This window comes from Bos mutus, chromosome 7, assembly GCF_027580195.1.
Source record: "Bos mutus isolate GX-2022 chromosome 7, NWIPB_WYAK_1.1, whole genome shotgun sequence".
In the NCBI taxonomy this organism is placed as follows: Eukaryota; Metazoa; Chordata; class Mammalia; order Artiodactyla; family Bovidae; genus Bos; species Bos mutus.
In genome coordinates this window covers 85,855,608-85,877,758 of record NC_091623.1, presented here as the reverse complement: position 1 = coordinate 85,877,758, position 22,151 = coordinate 85,855,608, and the positions used below count along the sequence as shown (strand labels likewise).

Here is a 22,151-nt window from a genome sequence, read left to right as displayed (position 1 = left end):
TGCTTCCTCCATGCTTAACACTATATGCTGTGTGTGTAGTAATTAATCTTCACAACAACCATCTCAGGTATTGTTATCCCCATTTTACAGATGAGGAAAGTGAAATAAGTTACTTAATATATTAGTAAAGTCTTAGCTTCAGAGCTGCTGCTCTTAACCTCTAGACCATACTGCTCACAGAAGTTCAATAAATGGTAGCTGGTATTTTTTTGTTTTGCTCCATTTTACTAAATTGAAATGCAGACTCAGCATTGTTTCTTATGTTCACATATTAAAAGTAGCCAGCATGAAAACCAAATGTCTACATTTAATCTCAGATTTGTTTATCAATCTGGCTTCTGCATCACTAATTAGCACCCATTGATTTTAACTCTCAGTCTCAATCCCCTAATCCCAGTTACATCATCTAACAATTCCTGACTTTTTGCTGTACCCATTCAGGCTATGGGTACCCAATCACCATCCAAGAAACCTTTCCTTAGCTGTACACTGTTGTCACCAGAGAACTGTGAAAATAGGATTTTGAATGTTGAGACAAGCAGGACTGGTTTTCTCTTGTTTTCATACATAATATAAAGTGTTATTTGTGAGCATAATATACCTCTTTCAGGCTTCCCTTGTGGCTCAGCTGGTAAAGAATCTGCCTGCAATGCGGGAGACCCCAGTTCGATCCCTGGGTTGGGACGATCCCCTGGAGAAGGGAAAGGCTACCCACTCCAGTATTCTGGCCTGGAGAATCCCATGGACTGTATAGTCCATGGAGTCGCAAAGAGTCAGACACGACTGAGGGACTTTCATTTCACTGTACCTCTTTCTGTTAGTATGCACACACATACCTCATGTCTTTTTTTTTTTTTTTTGTAATTTATTTTTGGCTGTGGTGAGTCTTTGTTGCTCCATGGGCTTTGATCTAGTTGCGGTAAGCACGGGCAACTCTCTAGTTGAGGTACACAGGCTTTTATTGTGGTGGCTTCTCTTGTTGGGGAACGTGGGCTCTAGGGTTCACAAGCTTCAGTAGCTATGGCCCATGGTCTCAGCAGCTGTGGCTCCCGGCCCTAAAGCACAGACTCAATAGCTGTGGTGCATGGGCTTAGTTCCTCTGCAGTTTGTGGGATCGTCCCAGCTCAGGGATCAAACCCGTGTCTCCTGCACAGGCAGGTGGATTCTTTACCACTGAGCTACCAGGGAAGCCGACCTCATCTCTCTGTTATTTATTTTTATTGTTTTGTTTCTATGCTCTTATGATCATTACTTCCCTAGTAGCTTAGGATTTACAATATTGGCATTTCCCCCTCTCCCCTTGTGCTTGAATTATTCTTGAAACTCTATAGGGTGAGTTGTTACCATTTTAGATAATATCCTATTCAGTTTTAACATTTGTTAGTTGCGCTTGTGTAGCTAATTTATCACTCTATAACCTTTGTGAGAGAATGAGCCATGTTTGTCATCAGTATTTGTATTCCCGTAATGTCTAGCTTAGGACCCTGGATGTTATATGAGCTAGGTAAGTATGTATTGAATTAGAAAGAAAAAAACGCAGCACACCACTGCTTTATTTGATTCTCTGCAGTGAAGATTATTATGATTTCCTTCAAAAAGCATATACCTAAAAATCTTCAGAAAAGATAAGCCACTTGTATATATTTTCTCTAAGTCTCAATTTCTCCATGACCTAAAACGATAATAGTAGAAGGAGTTGTAATTTTCAACGTGTAAAATCATAACGTCTAAGGTAATAGATTCTTCTTACATATTTATGTTGCTGATGTAGTTACAGTATCACATTCTGTGGTACTTACAAATGAAACTGTTCATTTTACCAGTGTTAATCTGGAAATCAACTGGTTGCAAGAACAAAATTCTACTTATGCTGGTTCAAGCACGAAGTTAATAGAAAAGGGGAGAAGTTACTGCCAGGATCCAGAGAATCACCTAGTAAATACTGCTAGGCCTTGTGCAAACTAGGTAGGCTGTCTCTTCTCTGCTTCTCACTCTCAAGGTGATGTGGTCTCAACATCTTAGGATGTTTCCTCTAGGAAATTTCCTCTAGGAAATTCTGAGCCTGGTGGGCCCGTCTTTGTCCAGCTTAGCCCACTTTGGAAGAGACGTGGTTAAAGAAAGGAGGGCTGTGTGTTGTACTTTGTCTAAAGAATAGCAAAGATAGCACAGCCCTTCAAACTTCTCAGAGCTGCCCAAGTTTGGGGCCTAGGTTCTTTTGTTCAGCTCTAGAAAATGAACTTTGTTGATGTGAAAGCATATTTTTGTATAAATGATACTTCTTTTCTAAAGAGGCTTTTATTTCTCTTGGTTTTCATATTAGGTATATTAGTTTATTAAGTACATGTCAAGTAAATGCTGAACTTTTTTTTAATTTTATTTTTTAACTTTACAGTATTGTATTGGTTTTGCCATATATCAACATGAATCCTCCACAGGTATACACGTGTTCCCCATCCTGAACCCTCCTCCCTCCTCCCTCCCCGTACCATCCCTCTGGGTCGTCCCAGTGCACCAGCCCCAAGCATCCAGTATCGTGCATCGAACCTGGGCTGGCGACTCATTTCATATATGATATTATATATGTTTCAATGCCATTCTCCCAATTCATCCCACCCTCTCCCTCTCCCACAGAGTCCAAAAGACTATTCTATACATCAGTGTCTCTTTTGCTGTCTTATATACAGGGTTATTGTTACCATCTTTCTGAATTCCATATATATGCGTTAGTATACTGTATTGGTGTTTTTCTCTCTGGCTTACTTCACTCTGTATAATAGGCTCCAGTTTCATCCACCTCATTAGAACTGATTCAAATGTGTTCTTTTTAATGGCTGAGTAATACTCCATTGTATATATGTACCACAGCTTTCTTATCCATTCATCTGCTGATGGACATCTAGGTTGCTTCCATGTCCTAGCTATTATAAACAGTGCTGCAATGAACATTGGGGTACACGTGTCTCTTTCAGTTCTGGTTTCCTCAGTGTGTATGCCCAGCAGTGGGATGGCTGGGTCATAGGCAGTTCTATTTCCAGTTTTTTAAGGAATCTCCACACTGTTCTCCATAGTGGCTGTACTAGTTTGCATTCCCACCAACAGTGTAAGAGGGTTCCCTTTTCTCCACACCCTCTCCAGTAAATGCTGAATTGAACTACACTCTGCATTTTCTAGTCTGATTTAGTAATTTTTTTTTTTTTACATTTAGTAACATGATTACAATTTGAAAAATGCAAAAAGATAATAAACACAGAAATATACTGTCTGGTACCAACTGCTATAAAAGACCCAAACAAAAAGAAAAAGGGTTTTTACTCCCCATAGATTCAGAAACTTATTTCATGATTATAAATTTCCTCTCTTTTCCTTTTGGCTCCTGTCTCTTCCTCTACTCCAAGGTTTTGGTAAATATTTCATAGGCAATAGAATTTAATTTACTATTGAACATAGATTATTTCTAAACATTTTATTATGTAACACTTTGATGAACATCTTTATACATAAAGCCTTTCCTTATTTAGGACAATTTGTAAAATTTTTGTATCACCAGATACATTATTGCCAAATTGGTTTTAAAAAACATTTGTTCCAATTTATACTGCCATTAATAATGCTTCTTTTACCTCATTTTTTCTAGTCTTGGCTGTTATTTTTCATGTTTGCTACTTTGATGGGCAGGGAATGGTCTCTACATGGTATTTTAATGGCATTTTATTTTTTTATGCATCAGTATAGACCAAGTTCGGAGAAGGCAATGGCATCCTACTCCAGTACTCTTGTCTGGAGAATCCCATGGATGGAGGAGCCTGATAGGCTACAGTCCCTGGGGTCGCTAAGAGTCGGACACGACTGAGCGACTTCACTTTCACTTTTCACCTTCATGCATTGGAAAAGGAAATGGGAACCCACTCCAGTGTTCTTGCCTGGACAATCCCAGGGACAGAGGACCCTGGCGGGCTGTCGTCTATGGGGTCGCACAGGGTCGGACACGACTGACGTGACTTAGCAGCAGCAGCAGCAGCACAGACCAGGTTAGACTGGCATGGAAGAGTATTTAACTCCTTGTAGTAAGGTTGCTGTAGGATTATTTACTCACGGTTGATGTTTAATGTCATTGCTATTTAATATTGACTAAATCCCACTTTTTTTTCCAGACCCTGTAAGATTTGGCTATGTCCTTCATATTTGACTGGATTTACAGTGGTTTCAGCAGTGTGCTACAGTTTCTAGGTAATGTTGGCCCTTTGTTCTCTTTTGTTATCCCATTTAATCCTACTTACATAAAAGTGTCTTTTATTTGTCTACAGCTGCTTTATATGTAACCCAGTAGTTACAGATGTGGGCTTTGGAGTCATACAAACATATTCAACTACTCATTATACCTGTTATGAAGTAATCTTAGATAAATTGTTTTCTCCACTTTAGCCTTAATTTCCTTATGTGTAAAATGATAACAGTTCCTACCTCCTAAGGTTGTTGATAAGCATATTACTAGCAGGAATAGCTAACAGGAATAGCTACCATTTATTAGCCAGTTTCCATAAGAGCTTTATATCCTTTATCTCAGGTAATCCTCACAGGAATCCTAGGCATTATTATTTTTGCTTTTTTAATAAAAATTCATGTTCCATCAAGTACCTCATATATTATAAATGGCATTTTTTAACCTACTAAATGAGACTATTAACCCAGAGATTTTGACTAGTGATTTTCTTCTCTTTATAGATTTTACAGATAGGAAAAATGTTCTTTTATTGACACCCTTGACTTCTCACATTTTTCAGTGAAACAGGCTTTTTTTCCCCCAAAGACAGACTTTTGATTAACTTTTATGTTGGGATATACACAACTTTACTATTGCAAAAATTACAAAAATATTTCTAGTCCCATTTTCAAATTTTGCTCTAATTTGAATTGGCAGAAAGAGAAGCATTTCATGTAATTACAGATTGATAAACATAGTTCAAACTGTACTTATGGAATGATATCTTTTTTATAAATATTTCTTTCTCCACAAACATAATCTTAACTGAGGAAGTAAATCTTGCTTGGGAAATATAAATTTTGACTACTATATATTAAAAGGATAAAAGTATAAGATCAAATTTTGTCACTGTATTTTTATTTCTTAGTTGAACCTTAATATTTGCAAATTTAAAAAAAACTCAGGATGTTTTCCTTTACGTTTTAAAAATAAAATTCCTCACATTATTTTTATACTGTTGCTCTACCACAGGTCAAATGTCAGATGTTGCTATACTACCTCCAAGAGAATTCTTAAGTATTTTGTCACGTATTTGTAAGAACTGGGTCAGAAATAGGGGTTTTTAAACTTTATTTTGCTGACGTTTTGGATTATAACAGGTTGGAATCTGTATCTCAGTTTACAGAACAATGAATCTATCCTTAATTATGCTGAAAAGGCAAAAAAGACCGCATCACAGTCAGGAACAAGAAAGTTAATAGTGCTAATATCAGGAGGCAGTGTAGAGAAATGGAAATGAACCAAAGGTCTGGGATCAGTTCAGTTCAGTTCAGTCGTTCAGTCGTGTCCGACTCTTTGCGACCCCGTGAATCGCAGCACCCCAGGCCTCCCTGTCCATCACCAGCTCCCGGAGTTCACCCAGACTCACGTCCATCGAGTCAGTGATGCCATCCAGCCATCTCATCCTCTGTCGTCCCCTTCTCCTCCTGCCCCCCATCCCTCCCAGCATCAGTCTTTTCCAATGAGTCAACTCTTTGCATGAGGTGGCCAAAGTACTGGAGTTTCAGCTTTAGCATCATTCCTTCCAAAGAACACCCAGGGCTGATCTCCTTTATAATGGACTAGTTGGATCTCCTTGCAGTCCAAGGGACTCTCAAGAGTCTTCTCCAACACCACAGTTCAAAAGCATCAATTCTTTGGTGCTCGGCCTTCTTCACAGTCCAACTCTCACATCCATACATGACCAGAGGAAAAACCATAGCCTTGACTAGACGAACCTTTGTTGGCAAGGTAATGTCTCTGCTTTTCAATATGCTATCTAGGTTGGTCATAACTTTCCTTCCAAGGAGTAAGCGTCTTTTAATTTCATGGATGCAGTCACCATCTGCAGTGATTTTGAAGCCCCCAAAAATAAAGTCTGACACTGTTTCCACTGTTTCCCCATCCATTTCCCATGAAGTGATGGGACCAGATGCCATGATCTTCGTTTTCTGAATGTTGAGCTTTAAGCCAACTTTTTCACTCTCCTCTTTCACTTTCATCAAGAGGCTTTTGAGTTCCTCTTCACTTTCTGCCATAAGGGTGGTATCATCTGCATATCTGAGGTTCTTGATATTTCTCCCGGCAATCTTGATTCCAGCTTGTGCTTCTTCCAGTCCAGCGTTTCTCATGATGTACTCTGCATAGAAGTTGAATAAGCAGGGTGACAGTATACAGCCTTGACGTACTCCTTTTCCTATTTGGAACCAATCTGTTGTCCAAGTCCAGTTCTAACTGTTGCTTCCTGACCTGCATATAGGTTTCTCAAGAGGCAGGTCAGGTGGTCTGGTATTCCCATCTCTTTCAGAATTTCCCACAGTTTATTGTGATCCACACAGTCAAAGGCTTTGGCATAGTCAATAAAGCAGAAATAGATGTTTTTCTGGAACTCTCTTGCTTTTTCCATGATCCAGCGGATGTTGGCAATTTGATCTCTGGTTCCTCTGCCTTTTCTAAAACCAGCTTGAACATCAGGAAGTTCACGGTTCACATATTGCTGAAGCCTGGCTTGGAGAATTTTGAGCATTACTTTACTAGCGTGTGAGATGAGTCCAATTGTGCGGTAGTTTGAGCATTCTTTGGCATTGCCTTTCTTTGGGATTGGAATGAAAACTGACCTTTTCCAGTCCTGTGTCCACTGCTGAGTTTTCCAGATTTGCTGGCATATTGAGTGCAGCACTTTCGCAGCATCATCTTTCAGGATTTGAAATCGCTCAACTGGAATTCCATCACCTCCACTAGCTTTGTTCGTAGTGATGCTTTCTAAGGCCCACTTGACTTCACATTCCAGGATATCTGGCTCTAGGTCAGTGATCACAGACATGGGTTCAAATCTCAGACCTGACTTTAGCATTTGAGTAAATAAGTTAATTGAGTCTTCATTACTCCTTTGTAAAAAAGACAATAATGATGCCCCTATACAGAGTTGAGGATTAAGTGAAATAATGTACGCAAGTGTTTAACAGTGCCTACCACAGAACAGAAACTTAGTTCAATCCAGTTGAACGATTAAATGCTCTAGCTGTTCCCCTTTGGAATCTTATCCGGTACACTTTTACTATTTAAAAGCTAGGGTGGTAAGTGCATTGGTTAGAAGCAATCTATGTAGAAACCTTTTAAGAAATAGAAATGTTAGGGAGATTATTAATCAGTATTCACGACTGGTTCCAAATAGGAAAAGGAATACGTCAAGGCTGTACATTGTCACCCTGCTTATTTAACTTATATGCAGAGTACATCATGAGAAACGCTGGGCTGGAAGAATCACAAGCTGGAATCAAGATTGCCCGGAGAAATATCAAGAACCTCAGATATGCAGATGATACCACCCTTATGGCAGAAAGTGAAGAGGAACTCAAAAGCCTCTTGATGAAAGTGAAAGAGGAGAGTGAAAAAGTTGGCTTAAAGCTCAACATTCAGAAAACGAAGATCATGGCATCTGGTCCCATCACTTCATGGGAAATGGATGGGGAAACAGTGGAAACAGTGTCAGACTTTATTTTTGGGGGCTCCAAAATCACTGCAGTTGGTGACTGCATCCATGAAATTAAAAGACGCTTACTCCTTGGAAGGAAAGTTATGACCAACCTAGATAGCATATTGAAAAGCAGAGACATTACTTTGCCAACAAAGGTCTGTCTAGTCAAGGCTATGGTTTTTCCTGTGGTCATGTATGGATGTGAGAGTTGGACTGTGAAGAAAGCCGAGTGCCGAAGAATTGATGCTTTTGAACTGTGGTGTTGGAGAAGACTCTTAAGAGTCCCTTGGACTGCAAGGAGATCCAACTAGTTCATTATAAAGGAGATCAGCCCTGGATGTTCTTTGGAAGGAATGATGCTAAAGCTGAAACTCCAGTATTTTGGCCACTTCATGCAAAGAGTTGACTCATTGGAAAAGACTCTGATGCTGGGAGGGATTGGGGGCAGGAGGAAAAGGGGACGACAGAGGATGAGATGGCTGGATGGCATCACCGACTCAAAGGATGTGAGTTTGAGTGAACTCCGGGAGATGGTGATGGACAAGGAGGCCTGGCGTGCTGCGATTCACGGGGTCGCAAAAGAGTCAGACACGACTGAGGGACTGAACTGAACTGACTCATAATTAAAGGAGAGCTGTAGTATCCCAGCTCAAATGACTGGAAGATAATTTTCTCCTTAGGATCCAGGTTGTTGGTCGATAGGTGATTAGGCCTTGAAAAAAAATTTACTTCTTAAACTTAAATGTGAGTATATAACTAAATGTTATTTTGGCATGAACTTACTAGAAAATGGATAGCCCAATCTGTAACTGCCTAATATCTTAAAATTTTCACTTATTGATTAAATTTTTTGAGTTGCTACTGTGTTCCCTGTCCTCATATATTCCTATAAAATAAAGTTCAATACTACTGCACACCTATTAGAATGCCCCAAATTCAGATGCTGAGAATACCAAATGTTGGTGAGGATGTGAAACAACAGGAATTCTTATTCATTACTGGTGGTAATACAAAATGGTATAACCACTTTGGAAGACAGTTTGTTGTTCTCTTATGAAAGTAAACATACTCTTACCATTCCGTCCAGCAGTTGTGCTCCTTGGCATTTACCCAAAGGAACTGAAAACTTACATCCATCCAGAAACCTGCACACAGATATTTATAGCAGCTTTAGCCATAATTGCCAAAACATGGAAGCAACCAAGATGTCCTTTAGTGGGTGGATGGATAAATGAACTATGGTACAGCTAGATAATGGAATACTGTCTAGCATGAGAAAGAAAATGGGCTATCAAGCCATGAAAATACATGGAGAAACCTTACATGCATATTACTGAGTGGAAGAAGCCAATCTGAAAAGCTACATATTGTGTGATTCCAACTACATGACATTCTAGAGAAGGCAAAAATATGGAGACCATAAAAAGATGAGTGGTTGCTGGGCAGTGGGTAAGGTGGATATACAGGCAGAGTACAGAGACTTTTTAGGGCAGTGAAAATATTCTGCATAATGATGGACGTAAGTCACTAAACTTCTGTCGTCTTTTGGGGGAGAGGACAAAATATGTGGGGATATATGTGGGGACCAGAGGTATATGGGAAATATCTGTACCTTCCTTTGAGTTTTGTTGTAAACCTAAAAGTGCTCTAAGAAAAGCCTTTCAAGTATATATATAAAAAGCTCAATATGGAATTCTGCAATAAATGTAGTCTAAACTAGTCAGTGCTGTCTTTATCTGTTTATCACTGTGTCAGTGCTTGATTGATATATTTAAAATCATGTGCTTGGATATTTTTGTTGTTGCTTAGTTTTACACAGTCATGTGAATAGTTTAACCTTATTCTCAGGTAAATTTGACAGGGAACTAAACTTTTTTTACTGAAAAAAACTCACTGTAGTTTTGATTGTCAAAACAATTTATTTTTACCTGTGAAAAAAACGAAAACTCTTAATTTTTCTTTTGGTCTAGCTTCATAAATATATAATCTCAAGTACTTTATGTTTCTCTAGTAGACGGCACAAATATTTGTGAAGGGATAAATTAAAAGAGGATTTAAGTTAAATCATCAAGGGAATTGGCATTTTGGTATTGCAAGATAAGTTTAGGTCACACACATGCATTGACTGGGGCAAAGTTTAGTTTTATAATGATCTGATGTCCCAAATCATAATAGATTTAAAATAGCTCTTCAAAACTAAATATTGGTTAGAAATCCAAGCTTTTTCAGGCCAATTTATAAAATATTAGAAGTTCAAAAGGTTAATAAGTGTCTCTTTATCAAAAATCTGGGATAATTTGGAAAAGTATCCAAATAACTAAATTGTGAAGATTATATTATACTTTTATTTAAAGTCACTTTATTTCTATAACCTGTGTGGGCTATCACTGACTAATCATAGCTCTTACTCTGCAGGATTATATAAGAAAACTGGTAAATTGGTATTTCTTGGATTGGATAATGCAGGAAAAACAACGTTGCTACACATGCTAAAAGATGACAGACTCGGACAGCACGTGCCCACGTTACATCCCAGTAAGTGCGTTCTCCATACAGGGCGTTACTTGATGAAGCGATTCCCGTTCACAGGCCCTAACCAAAAGGGTTGTTTGTTTTTTGGTGGATAAATGATGATCATTTCACTTGTTCTTAATATAGTAAATGATAAGTGACCCAACTCCAGGGAGTATATTTAGATCTTGAAATAATACTCATATCGTCTTATAGTTAGTATACCTTTGTCCAACTAGAGGAGTTAAAAAGTTATTGTCTCAGGGGTTATGATAGTATATTCAACCACATATTGTTTAGGTTATAAATAGTCAGCATTACCTTTCTTATATAACCTAAATTTCTTTCAAATTTTAGAACTGTATTATTTTAATCATTATTCAGTGGACAGATTATAGTCTTATACTTTGCTGTAGCTCTTAACTTATTAACCAGTTATTTTTCTAGTTCTAACAACCTGAACTGTTTCTAACATAAAGACCATAGAATTTTTATTCCAAAAACCAAGCATATATTGATACACTTATAGAAGGTTTTCTTTTATTTTGTTTTTGGCCAGGCCCCATGGCTTGCAGGATCTTAGTCCCTCAATCAGGGATTGAACCTGAACCCACAGCAGTGAAAGCGCCAAGTCTTAACCACTGGACCACCAGGGAATTCCCTAGAAAGTGTTAAAGTAATTAAAAAATAACTCACTGTGCTTTCTTTTAGAAAGCCAACCGAAAGACATTAATAATGATTCTGTAAACCACTTAATACGTATCATTCTTAATAAGATTATGTAATAGGTACTGTTGAGAGAGTCAAGTTAAAGTGACAGAATTAGTCACTTTAAAATTAGAAACAGAAGTCTAATTTTAAAATACCTGTGGGGGACTTCCCTGGAAGTCCAGTGGTTTAAAGTCTGAGCTTCCACTGTGGGGTCACACAGATTCAGTCCTTGGTTGGGGAACTAATTTCCCACATGTTGCATAGCACAACAACAAAAACTTCTGAACTTGTTTTACTCTTGAAAAGACTATGAATCAACTACACAGAGAGTTTAAGACAAGCTAACCCACAGATTTTTAAATAATGAGTGTTGGCCTTAAAAATGAGTACAAAGTTGAGAATTGGACTAAAAATTAAATAATACAACAGTTAATTTAATTCCGTAAATATACTAAGAACAAGGAAGGAAAACAGAACAAAACAAACTACCATTTTATCTCTAAAACTGTTAGTGAATCATTGGAAAAGGAAGATTTCATAAAATTGAAAGTTTTTTTTTACATTAGGGGAAGAAAGTGGGGCTTGACAAATAAGATTCTGATACAAGAACAAAACTGTTAAAAGAAAAATCATGGTGAAATTGAGTATATAAAATTATCTGCAAAAATAGCAGAATTGGAAGATATTACACAGTGGTCTTATGTTAGGTTTAAGTCACTTTTAAAATTTTATGTTCTTTTTAATATATTCAACAAATATTTTTTGAGCACTTGCTTTATGTCAGACATTGTTCTAAGTACTAGGAGTAAAAACAGTGGCACAAAACATGTTATCTCAACATTCCTGCATCTCATATTCATTTTAGCTTATATTTTTCAGTTAATCAAAAGCATTATGTGTACTCTCTTCATCAGCACATATATTAAAATTAGAAAGACACAGAGAAATAAGCATGGTCCCTGCAGAAGGATGACACACAAATTTGTGAAGCGTTCCGTATTTTTAAGAATGAAATTAGTGAATCTTGAGTGTCCTGAGAGGTCAGATTGCTGTCAGACATGGCCCACGGACATGGACATGAACAAGGTCCTAGTAAAATGGAACTTCCAGATTATAAACAATGGAAGATAGAAGGGACACCATTAGAAACCGTCCAGGAGAAACTGGCCGCACAAGGACTAAGGGATCCATGGGGCCGCAATGAAGCTTGGAGATACATGGGTGGCTTTGCAAATAAAGTTTCCTTTGTTGGAGCATTATTAAAAGGATTCAAGTGGGGATTTGCTGCATTTGTGGTAGCTGTAGGGGCTGAATATTACCTGGAGTCCCAGAAAAAAGATAAGAAACATCACTGAAGATAATACCTGGAAATATCTTTTAATGTCTTAACTTTCTTATAAAAAGATTTCTTCACTGTAGCCTACTCACCTGTGTGTTTATTCCTTAAGGAATACTAGTAAGATTTAAGAAAACAAGAAAACATGAAAGAAAAAAAAAAGAATGAAATTAAAAATACTCTCTAACACCATACCAAAAATAAACTCAAAATGGATTAAAGATCTAAATATAAGACTGGATACTATAAAACTCTTAGAGGAAAATGTAGGCAGAACACTCTCTGACATAAATCTCAGCAGTATCTTTTTTGATCGACTTCTAGAGTAATGAAAATAAAAATAAACAAATAGGGTCTAATTAAGCTTAAAAGCTTTTGTATAGCAAAAGAAACCATAAACAAAATAAAAAGCCACAGAATAGGAGAAAATAGTTGCAAAGAGACTGACAAGGGATTAATCTCCAAAATATACAAACAGCTCATGCAGCTCAATGTCAAGAAAACAAACAACCCAATCGAAAAATGGGCAGAAGATCTACATAGACATTTCTTCAAAGATGACAGATGGCAAAAAGGCACATGAACAGGCATTCAACATCACTAATTATTAGAGAAATGCAAATCAAAACTACAGTGAGGTATCACCTCACATCAGTCATAATGGCCATCATCAGAAAAATCTACAAACAATAAAGGCTGGAGAGGGTTTGGAGAAAAGGTAACCCTCTTACATTGTTGGTGGGAATGTAAATTGGTACAACTATTTTGGAGAACAGTATGACAGTTCCTTAAAAAACTAAATATAGAACTACCATATGGTTCAACAGTCTCACTCCTGGGCATATATCTGGAGAAAAACTATAATTAAAACGATACATGCTCCCCAGTGTTCACTGCAGCACTGTTTAGAATAGTCAGGACATGGAAGCAACCCAAATGTCCATCAACAGAGGAATGGATAAAGAAGATGTAGTACATATATACAATGGAATGTTGTTGTTGTTTAGTCAACTCAGTTGTGTCCAACTGTTTGTGACCCCATGGACTGTAGCCTGCCACGCTCCTCTATCCATGGCATTTCCCAGGCAAGAAAACTGGAGTTGGTTGCTGTTTTCCTCTCCAGGGTCTCTTCCCAACCCAGGGATTGATTACTCAGCCATAAAAAAGAATGAAACAATGCCATCTGCAGCAACATGGATGGACCTAGAGATTATCATACTAAGTGAAGTAAGTCAGACAAAGACAAATATCATATGGTATCAGCCATATGTGGAATCTAGTAAAAAGTGATACAAATGTACTTATTTACAAAACAGACTCACAGATCTTGAAGTCAAATTTATGGTTTATCAAAGGGGAAACATGGGACAAGTAATAAATTAGGAGATATGGATTAACATATACACACCACTATATATAAAATAGGTAACTAACAAGAGCCTACTGTATAGTACAGGGAACTCTACTCAATATTCTGTAATAACCTATATGGGAAAAGAATCTGAAAAAGAATGGATAAATACATATGATTCACTTCGCTGTACACCTGAAACTAACACAATACTATAAATCAACCATACTCCAATAAAAAATTTTTTTAATGAATATGGGAGAAAGGTAACATGTATCTACCCTATGATCTGGCAGTTCCACTGCTGATATTTATCTTGGAAAAATGAAAAAATATGTTCACCAAAATCCTCATACAGGAATATTTGTTGTACCAACTTTACCTGTATTAACTCCAAACTGGAAGCAGTTCAGATGGCCTTCATAAAAAGAATGCACAAACAATGGAATTCTATTCAACAAAAAGAGCAATAAAGCACAGATCCACACAGTGCGTATTATATTGCATGGAAGAGGCTGGTCACAAAAGTTCTATATGATGCCATTTATGTAAAATTCTAAAACAGGCAAAACAAACCTGTGATGACAGAATCCAGATCAGTGCTTGCTTCTGGGAATGGAGGTGTGGGCTGACTCGGCAGGGGCAAGAGGGAACTTGCTGGGATGTTAACAGTGTTCTGTATCATAATCAAATTGGGACTCATTTTATAAAGCAGGGAGTGTACCAGAGATTGTAATCACAGAGATAGTTTGCCAGCCATGTCCAAGCATTATCTTTTCCTAATGGAAAGGATCATGCTTTGAACACAAATTGTGTTAATTATTCATTCACCTGGCAGTCTTCCTACAGAATTTTTTAGCAAGATAAACTACTCTGGGGTCTCATAGCTATACTGAATAGTTAACAATTGTACTGAACCTTTCACCGTAATTGTAGCGGCCTTCTGCTTTTGTCTGTGAGGGAATAACAGAGGCTGCAATTACCCTCCCACTAAAAATGACTAGAAAAGTGGACAAAAATATACACTACAACTGTTTTCAGATATTGGGCAATAGCTAGCACAGGGCTATGTTTTCTGAGAAAAGAAAAACAAACCCTTGTCTGTTTTAAGTTTTATCACAGGGGTTAATTTTAAGACCATGGTGTAGGGAGAAGAAACCCAAACGTAACCCAGTAGTCTCACTGAATTGAGGAGACAAGAGACCAGAATTTGGGGAGGCTGAGGTGACTAGAATTTGCTGGGCAGATTACCACAGAGCAAACAGCTCTGTAGAGAAAGAACTCCAGAAATGTTCATGGCTGAATACCAGTCTGTGCATACACGGTAAAACTACACATAGCCTGTCAAAAGAACAGTTACAGTGAAGCGGTTAGCCAGTTCATTCCCAGAGCTCACACGGAGCTATGAATCCACATACCCACCAGCCAGAAAGAAGAGACCTTGTCGACTACTCCAAAAAAGTACATCTTAGTAATGAGGCTAACTTAGCTCCAAAGTAAAGGCTACTTTACTGCTGTAACAAAACTTAAAAACTGATCCGCAAGCAGTTTAACTGCCTGCCAGAACAAAGTCCAGCTTATTTTGGGGGGTTTTTTTGACTGTGCCCCGGAGCTTGCAGGATCTTAGTTCCCTGACCAGGGTCCCCACAATGAGATGGCTGAGTCTTCACCACTGGACCACCAGAGAGTTCCCAAAGTCCAACTTTCTTGAAAATGATACAACAAAATCCAACATCCAATAAAAAATTATTAGACATGCAAAGAAGCAGGAAAGTGTGATCCTTAAATAGAAGAAAAGTCAATCAGTAAAAACATTGATGGCACAAGTAAAAAAGATGATGGAAATAGGAACACTAAAACAGCTGTTATGAATATGCTCAAGGGTTTAAGGGAAACACAAACATAATGAGAGAATGGAAGATTTAAGCAATCTAGCAAACCTATCACTAAAGTCCCAGGAGGGAAAGTAAGGGATCAGAAAAAAAATTTGAAGAAATAAGAGCCAAATTTTTTTATTATAATTATGTTTGCCATTAAAGACTGTGTGTGTGCTTAGTCACTCAGTTGTGTCTGACTCTTTGCCAACCCCATGGACTGTAGCCCGCCAGGCTCCTGTCTGTGGGGATTCTCCAGGCAAGAATACTGGAGTGGGTTGCCATGCCCTCCAGGGGATCTTCCCAACCCAGGGATTGAACCCAGGTCTCCAGCATTACAGACGGATTCTTCATGGTCTGAGCCAGTAGGAAGCCCCAAAACCATCACCTGTGAAATATAACAGCCATGAGAAAATACTGTTTTTTCACCTTTATCATTTAAGGTGAATTACAGGAAAAATTATTAGGTTAGACCAGTCACTTGAATTCACAGTAAATAATGTCAATTTCAGCTGGATAGAGGAGGAAAAATAAGTTGGATTTATCGTGGGCACTGAATACCAGAAGTGAATATTACCAACTACTTGCATTACACTGGCAGTATGAAATGGAATATAGTAGTTATAACAAAGAATTCCTTTTTGATTTGACCTTATTTGCAATTAAAGTAATCAAACTTTAAGTGGCAGTATGTGCCAGAAATGAACTTCTAATTTTCATGTTTTTAAAACATTTTGTATTATTATTTAGCTTCAGAAGAACTAACCATTGCTGGCATGACCTTTACAACTTTTGATCTGGGTGGACATGTTCAAGGTGAGAATCTACTACTCTTACAGTTGTTTTATTTTATTTAATAAAAATGTGACCATTATGTTACAGTGCATGAAATCTCGTTTTATTCAAGGAAAGCCAGAGTAGACTTAAAATTTAGGAATTATCACCCCTGGATAAATGCTTTAAATGCAAAGGGTGATTTTCATGATATTCCAGTGTAAGTCTGAATTGCTTTTGGTGATAAAGCATATGAGTAAAATTTTGCCTCCATTTTTTCTCTTCTTCAGCCCACCTCTCTCTCACTGTCATAATCATGTTATAAATATGTTATTGCTTTTTTTGCTCCATATGAAAAGCCTTCATTGGCTAACTCATTACCTACAAAATAAAGGCCATTCTCACTGACCTGGTATTCAGGATTTCTAAGATGTGATCACACTTTACTTTTTGAGTCTTAATTTCCCACTCTTCCCTTTGTCATGCTCTTTACTCCAACCAAACCAAACCATCTTGGTGTTCGTTCTTCCACCTCTGTGCTCACGTGGTCTCCGTCAGCACACAGGTGACCCACTTTCAGGGCTCAATGTTAAGTGCGGCTGCCTCCTCTGAGAAGCCACTCCCAGCTGGCTGTACTTACCTAGCAATTAGTACCTTTGTATACATGTCTAAAGATTGGAATGACTGTCTTATTTCAGACTCTACTAAACTTTATGGGATTGAAATGCTACTTTTTAATATCCCCAAAAGGACTTAGCAGTACCCACTACACAGTAATTCATAAATAATGAATACTACAAAGGTTGTGGCTAGAGAAAGCACATTTGAGATATACATCAATTGTTTAAAATATACATAAACTAATTCCTAGAATATAATGATTAGATTTAGAACCTAATGGAGGTTGAGGCTTCATCTCTATATGAAGGTGTTTTATAAAGCTGAAGTCCAGAGGAAAAAGGTTACCTTCCTCTAGGGCACCCTCAAAAATATTTTCTTTTCTAAAAGAGAATGTCATGGAAAAAATTACCCTAATCGTTTCATAAACTTGTTCTACGAGTATAACAATTTGCTTTATTTTTTAACTTAACAAGTCTGAACCTGATACTAATTTCCTTCTGTCACTGACTCCAGACTTGATCACTAGCAAAAAACTGATAAACTAGAAATGTCAAAAAGAAATGGATACTGCATATAACAAATAGTAGTGGTCCCTCCGATGGCCTTAATGTGCATCCTTGTCCATTAGCAAGTAAATATTAATTCTTCCTCTGACATGGGTAAACTGGGGCAGACTCAAGTATTTGACTTGCCCAAACTGAGGAAAACCTTTAATTTCTTCTTTGGTCATCTGGAAAGATTTTGGCAATACTGGGTGAAAGATTAACAAGTATATAATGATGTAGCAGCAGCTAAGGGCTAATTACACTTGATATCTTGTTGGACTGTTCCGTCAAACCATCTGCTAGGTTTGACCAGCAAATAAAATCTAACTCCTGATTGTTTTTGTTAGCTCGAAGAGTGTGGAAAAATTACCTTCCTGCTATCAATGGCATTGTATTTCTGGTGGATTGTGCAGACCATGAAAGGCTGTTAGAATCAAAAGAAGAACTTGATGTAAGTTAAATAATTAAAACTAACCAGTTGATCACTCTGGTAAGCCTGAGAAAACAGGTTAGAGATGTAGGTATGAGAGTGTAACTTTTCTGCAGCCTCTGATGTAACTCCTGACAATCTGTGGAGTTCAGAGATTACTTAGAATGCAGAGGGAGTACCTTGGAGTATCTGTGGCTACTGAGGAGTACTAACGAGACTTCCTTCCTGAAGGCTTAGGCTCATTCTATGCAGTGTGTGCCCTTGTAGTTCATTTCGTATCTGCTGCATTCCTGTAGTGGCTTGGTCTTAAGCCCCTGGTCCTCCAGGTGGTCTCTCCAGGAGCTGGCTAGAACCTAGAAATGGTATAACATGCTATCTTTGTCACCATTCCCAGGAGTGATCAAGGCCATGTGTAGCCACCTCCTCTCCCATCTCCCAGGTTACATGCTTCGTAAAGGGGCTCAGGAGCAGTAGGCAAGGCCAGTGCTAGACCTGGGCTCACAGAGAAAGGAGGTCCATGATTTGATGGAAGGTTGACCCGACCATGCTTCTGCCAAGAGCAAGCAAACAAGTACTTACTCACGTGGAAAAGTCCTGGTAAGTTCTGTGGTCATGGAGCAGAGCCAGAGAATTCCTTTGTTCCTACTTTGTACCAGGCACTATGCATATTAGCTCATTTAATTCTCAGATTAACTCTGTAAGGTAGGTGCTTACTATTGTAGATTCTCTTTGAACTTCAGCCAGCCTTATTTGTCTAAGATCTCACAACTCAAAAGCAGCAGAATTAGAAATGAAACCAGGTCTGCACACCTTCAAAGTGTTGAGGCTAGTCACAGTGAGCGTTTACAGAAGGAGACAGAGAGGCAGAAGGATGGAGCTGTGGGATCATTGAGCGCACTTTAAAATGTAGGGAAAGTTCACCAAAGAAAGCCAAACTGCCAGGATATGATAGAGTGAGCCCTTGATGCCCATTTGCTGTCTTGTCACAATGAGCCCTTTAGTTGCTTTTATATCAACATCTTAACTTTTGCTTTGTTTTTTTCAGTCACTAATGACAGATGAAACTGTTGCTAATGTGCCCATACTGATTCTTGGGAATAAGATTGACAGGCCTGAAGCCATCAGTGAAGAGCGGTTGCGAGAGATGTTTGGTTTATATGGTCAGACAACAGGAAAGGTAAAAAAAAATTTGACAGGTGTGAATACTTCATTCAGTAGTACAAATATCTTTTTATTTTATTTACTCTTAATCTTCTGAAAAGGTCTGTTCCCATACTACCCTTAACAGTAATCATGCTTATCAGTCTAATTGGCAGTCTGGCTTCTTTTTTTAAATTGGGATATAATTGACAGTATTAAAAGGCAAAATGATAGGATACTGAAAGAGAAACTCCCCAGGTCAGTAGGTGCCCAGTATGCTACTGGAGATCAGTGGAGAAATAACTCCAGAAAGAATGAAGGGATGGAGCCAAAGCAAAAACAATACCCAGCTGTGGATGTGACTGGTTGATAGAAGCAAGGTCCGATGCTGTAAAGAGCAATATTGCATAGGAACCTGGAATGTCAGGTCCATGAATCAAGGCAAATTGGAAATAGTCAAACAGGAGATGGCAAGAGTGAATGTCGACATTCTAGGAATCAGCAAACTGAAATGGACTGGAATGGGTGAATTTAACTCAGATGACCATTATATCTACTACTGTGGGCAGGAATCCCTCAGAAGAAACGGAGTGGCCATCATGGTCAACAAAAGAGTCTGAAATGCAGTACTTGGATGCAATCTCAAAAACGACAGAATGATCTCTGTTCATTTCCAAGGCAAACCATTCAACATCACAGTAATCCTAGTCTATGCCCCAACCAGTAATGCTGAAGAAGCTGAAGTTGAACAGTTCTATGAAGACCTACAAGACCTTTTAGAACTAACACCCAAAAAAGATGTCCTTTTCATTATAGGGGACTGGAATGCAAAAGTAGGAAGTCAAGAAACACCTGGAGTGACAGGCAAATTTGGCCTTGGAATACGGAATGAAGCAGGGCAAAGACTAATAGAGTTTTGCCAAGAAAATGCACTGGTCATGACAAACACCCTCTTCCAACAACACAAGAGAAGACTCTATACATGGACATCACCAGATGGTCAACACCGAAATCAGACTGATTATATTCTTTGCAGCCAAAGATGGAGACGCTCTATACAGTCAGCAAAAACAAGACCAGGAGCTGACTGTGGCTCAGACCATGAACTCCTTATTGCCAAATTCAGACTTAAATTGAAGAAAGTAGGGAAAACCACTAGACCATTCAGGTATGACCTAAATCAAATCCCTTATGATCATACAGTGGAAGTGAGAAATAGATTTAAGGGCCTAGATCTGATCGATAGAGTGCCTGATGAACTATGGAATGAGGTTCATGACATTGTACAAGAGACAGGGATCAAGACCATTCCCATAGAAAAGAAATGCAAAAAAAGCAAAATGGCTGTCTGGGGAGGCCTTACAAATAGCTGTGAAAAGAAGAGAAGCGAAAAGCAAAGGAGAAAAGGAAAGATATAAACATCTGAATGCAGAGTTCCAAAGAATAGCAAGAAGAGATAAGAAAGCCTTCAGCGATCAATGCAAAAAAATAGAGGAAAACAACAGAATGGGAAAGACTAGGGATGTCTTCAAGAAAATCAGAGATACCAAAGGAACATTTCGTGCAAAGATGAGCTCGATAAAGGACAGAAATGGTATGGACCTAACGGAAGCAGAAGATATTAAGAAGAGACGGCAAGAATACATAGAAGAACTGTACAAAAAAGATCTTCATGACCCAGATAATCACGATGGTGTGATCACGGACCTAGAGCCAGACATCCTAGAATGTGAAGTCAAATGGGCCTTAGAAAGCATCACTACGAACAAAGCTAGTGGAGGTGATGGAATTCCAATTGAGCTATTCCAATCCTGAAAGATGATGCTGTGAAAGTGCTACACTCAATATGCCAGCAAATTTGGAAAACTCAGCAGTGGACACAGGACTGGAAAAGGTCAGTTTTCATTCCAATCCCAAAGAAAGGCAATGCCAAAGAATGCTCAAAACTACCACACAATTGGACTCATCTCACATGCTAGTAAAATAATGCTCAAAATTCTCCAAGCCAGGCTTCAACAATATGTGAACCGTGAACTTCCTGATGTTCAAGCTGGTTTTAGAAAAGGCAGAGGAACCAGAGATCAAATTGCCAACATCCGCTGGATCATAGAAAAAGCCAGAGAGTTCCAGAAAAGCATCTATTTCTGCTTTATTGACTATGCCAAAGCCTTTGACTGTGTGGATCACAATAAACTGTGGAAAATTCTGAAAGAGATGGGAATAGCAGACCACCTGACCTGCCTCTTGAGAAATTTCTATGCAGGTCAGGAAGCAACAGTTAGAACTGGACATGGACAACAGACTGGTTCCAAATAGGAAAAGGAGTTCGTCAAGGCTGTATATTGTCACCCTGTTTATTTAACTTATATGCAGAGTACATCATGAGAAACGCTGGACTGGAAGAAACACAAGCTGGAATCAAGATTGCCGGGAGAAATATCAAGAACCTCAGATATGCAGATGATACCACCCTTATGGCAGAAAGTGAAGAGGAATTCAAAAGCCTCTTAATCAAAGTTAAAGTGGAGAGTGAAAAAGTTGGCTTAAAGCTCAACATTCAGAAAACGAAGATCATGGCATCCGGTCCCACCACTTCATGGGAAATAGATGGGGAAACAGTGGAAACAGTGTCAGACTTTATTTTTGTGGGCTCCAAAATCACTACAGATGGTGACTGCAGCCATAAAATTAAAAGACGCTTACTCCTTGGAAGGAAAGTTATGACCAACCTAGATAGCATATTCAAAAGCAGAGACATTACTTTGTCAACAAAGGTTCGTCTAGTCAAGGCTATGGTTTTTCCTCTGGTCATGTATGGATGTGAGAGTTGGACTGTGAAGAAGGCTGAGCACCGAAGAATTGATGCTTTTGAAGTGTGGTGTTGGAGAAGACTCTTGAGAGTCCCTTGGACTGCAAGGAGATCCAACCAGTCCATTCTGAAGGAGATCAGCCCTGGGATTTCTTTGGAAGGAACGATGCTAAAGCTGAAACTCCAGTACTTTGGCCACCTCATGCGAAGAGTTGACTCATTGGAAAAGACTCTGATGCTGGGAGGGATGGGGGGCAGGAGGAGAAGGGGACAACAAAGGATGAGATGGCTGGATGGCATCACTGACTCGATGGACGTGAGTCTGAGTGAA

At 38.6% G+C, this 22,151-nt stretch overlaps 1 protein-coding gene, 1 non-coding gene and 1 pseudogene across 4 annotated transcripts in view; all 3 read left to right on the top strand.

The window, feature by feature from the left end:
- Positions 1 to 22,151, top strand: part of SAR1B (secretion associated Ras related GTPase 1B) — a 34,319-nt gene that overhangs the window by 6,218 nt on the left and 5,950 nt on the right. For 2 of the 3 annotated variants that reach the window (XM_005890408.3, XM_070374362.1), the window contains exons 2-6: positions 4,152 to 4,227; positions 10,134 to 10,253; positions 16,252 to 16,317; positions 17,789 to 17,892; positions 18,917 to 19,048. In XM_005890408.3, coding sequence (XP_005890470.2) covers positions 4,170 to 4,227; positions 10,134 to 10,253; positions 16,252 to 16,317; positions 17,789 to 17,892; positions 18,917 to 19,048 — 480 coding nt within the window. In that variant the 5' untranslated portion in view covers positions 4,152 to 4,169. Of the gene's footprint in view, positions 1 to 1,823; positions 1,966 to 4,151; positions 4,228 to 10,133; positions 10,254 to 16,251; positions 16,318 to 17,788; positions 17,893 to 18,916; positions 19,049 to 22,151 lie in introns of those variants that run through there. The other variant, XM_070374361.1, reaches the window with a different exon arrangement.
- LOC138988546 (NADH dehydrogenase [ubiquinone] 1 beta subcomplex subunit 3 pseudogene) lies at positions 10,311 to 16,243 on the top strand (annotated as a pseudogene).
- Positions 11,839 to 11,944, top strand: LOC138988663 (U6 spliceosomal RNA). Its single transcript, XR_011464935.1, has one exon. It is a non-coding gene; the product is annotated as a U6 spliceosomal RNA (small nuclear RNA).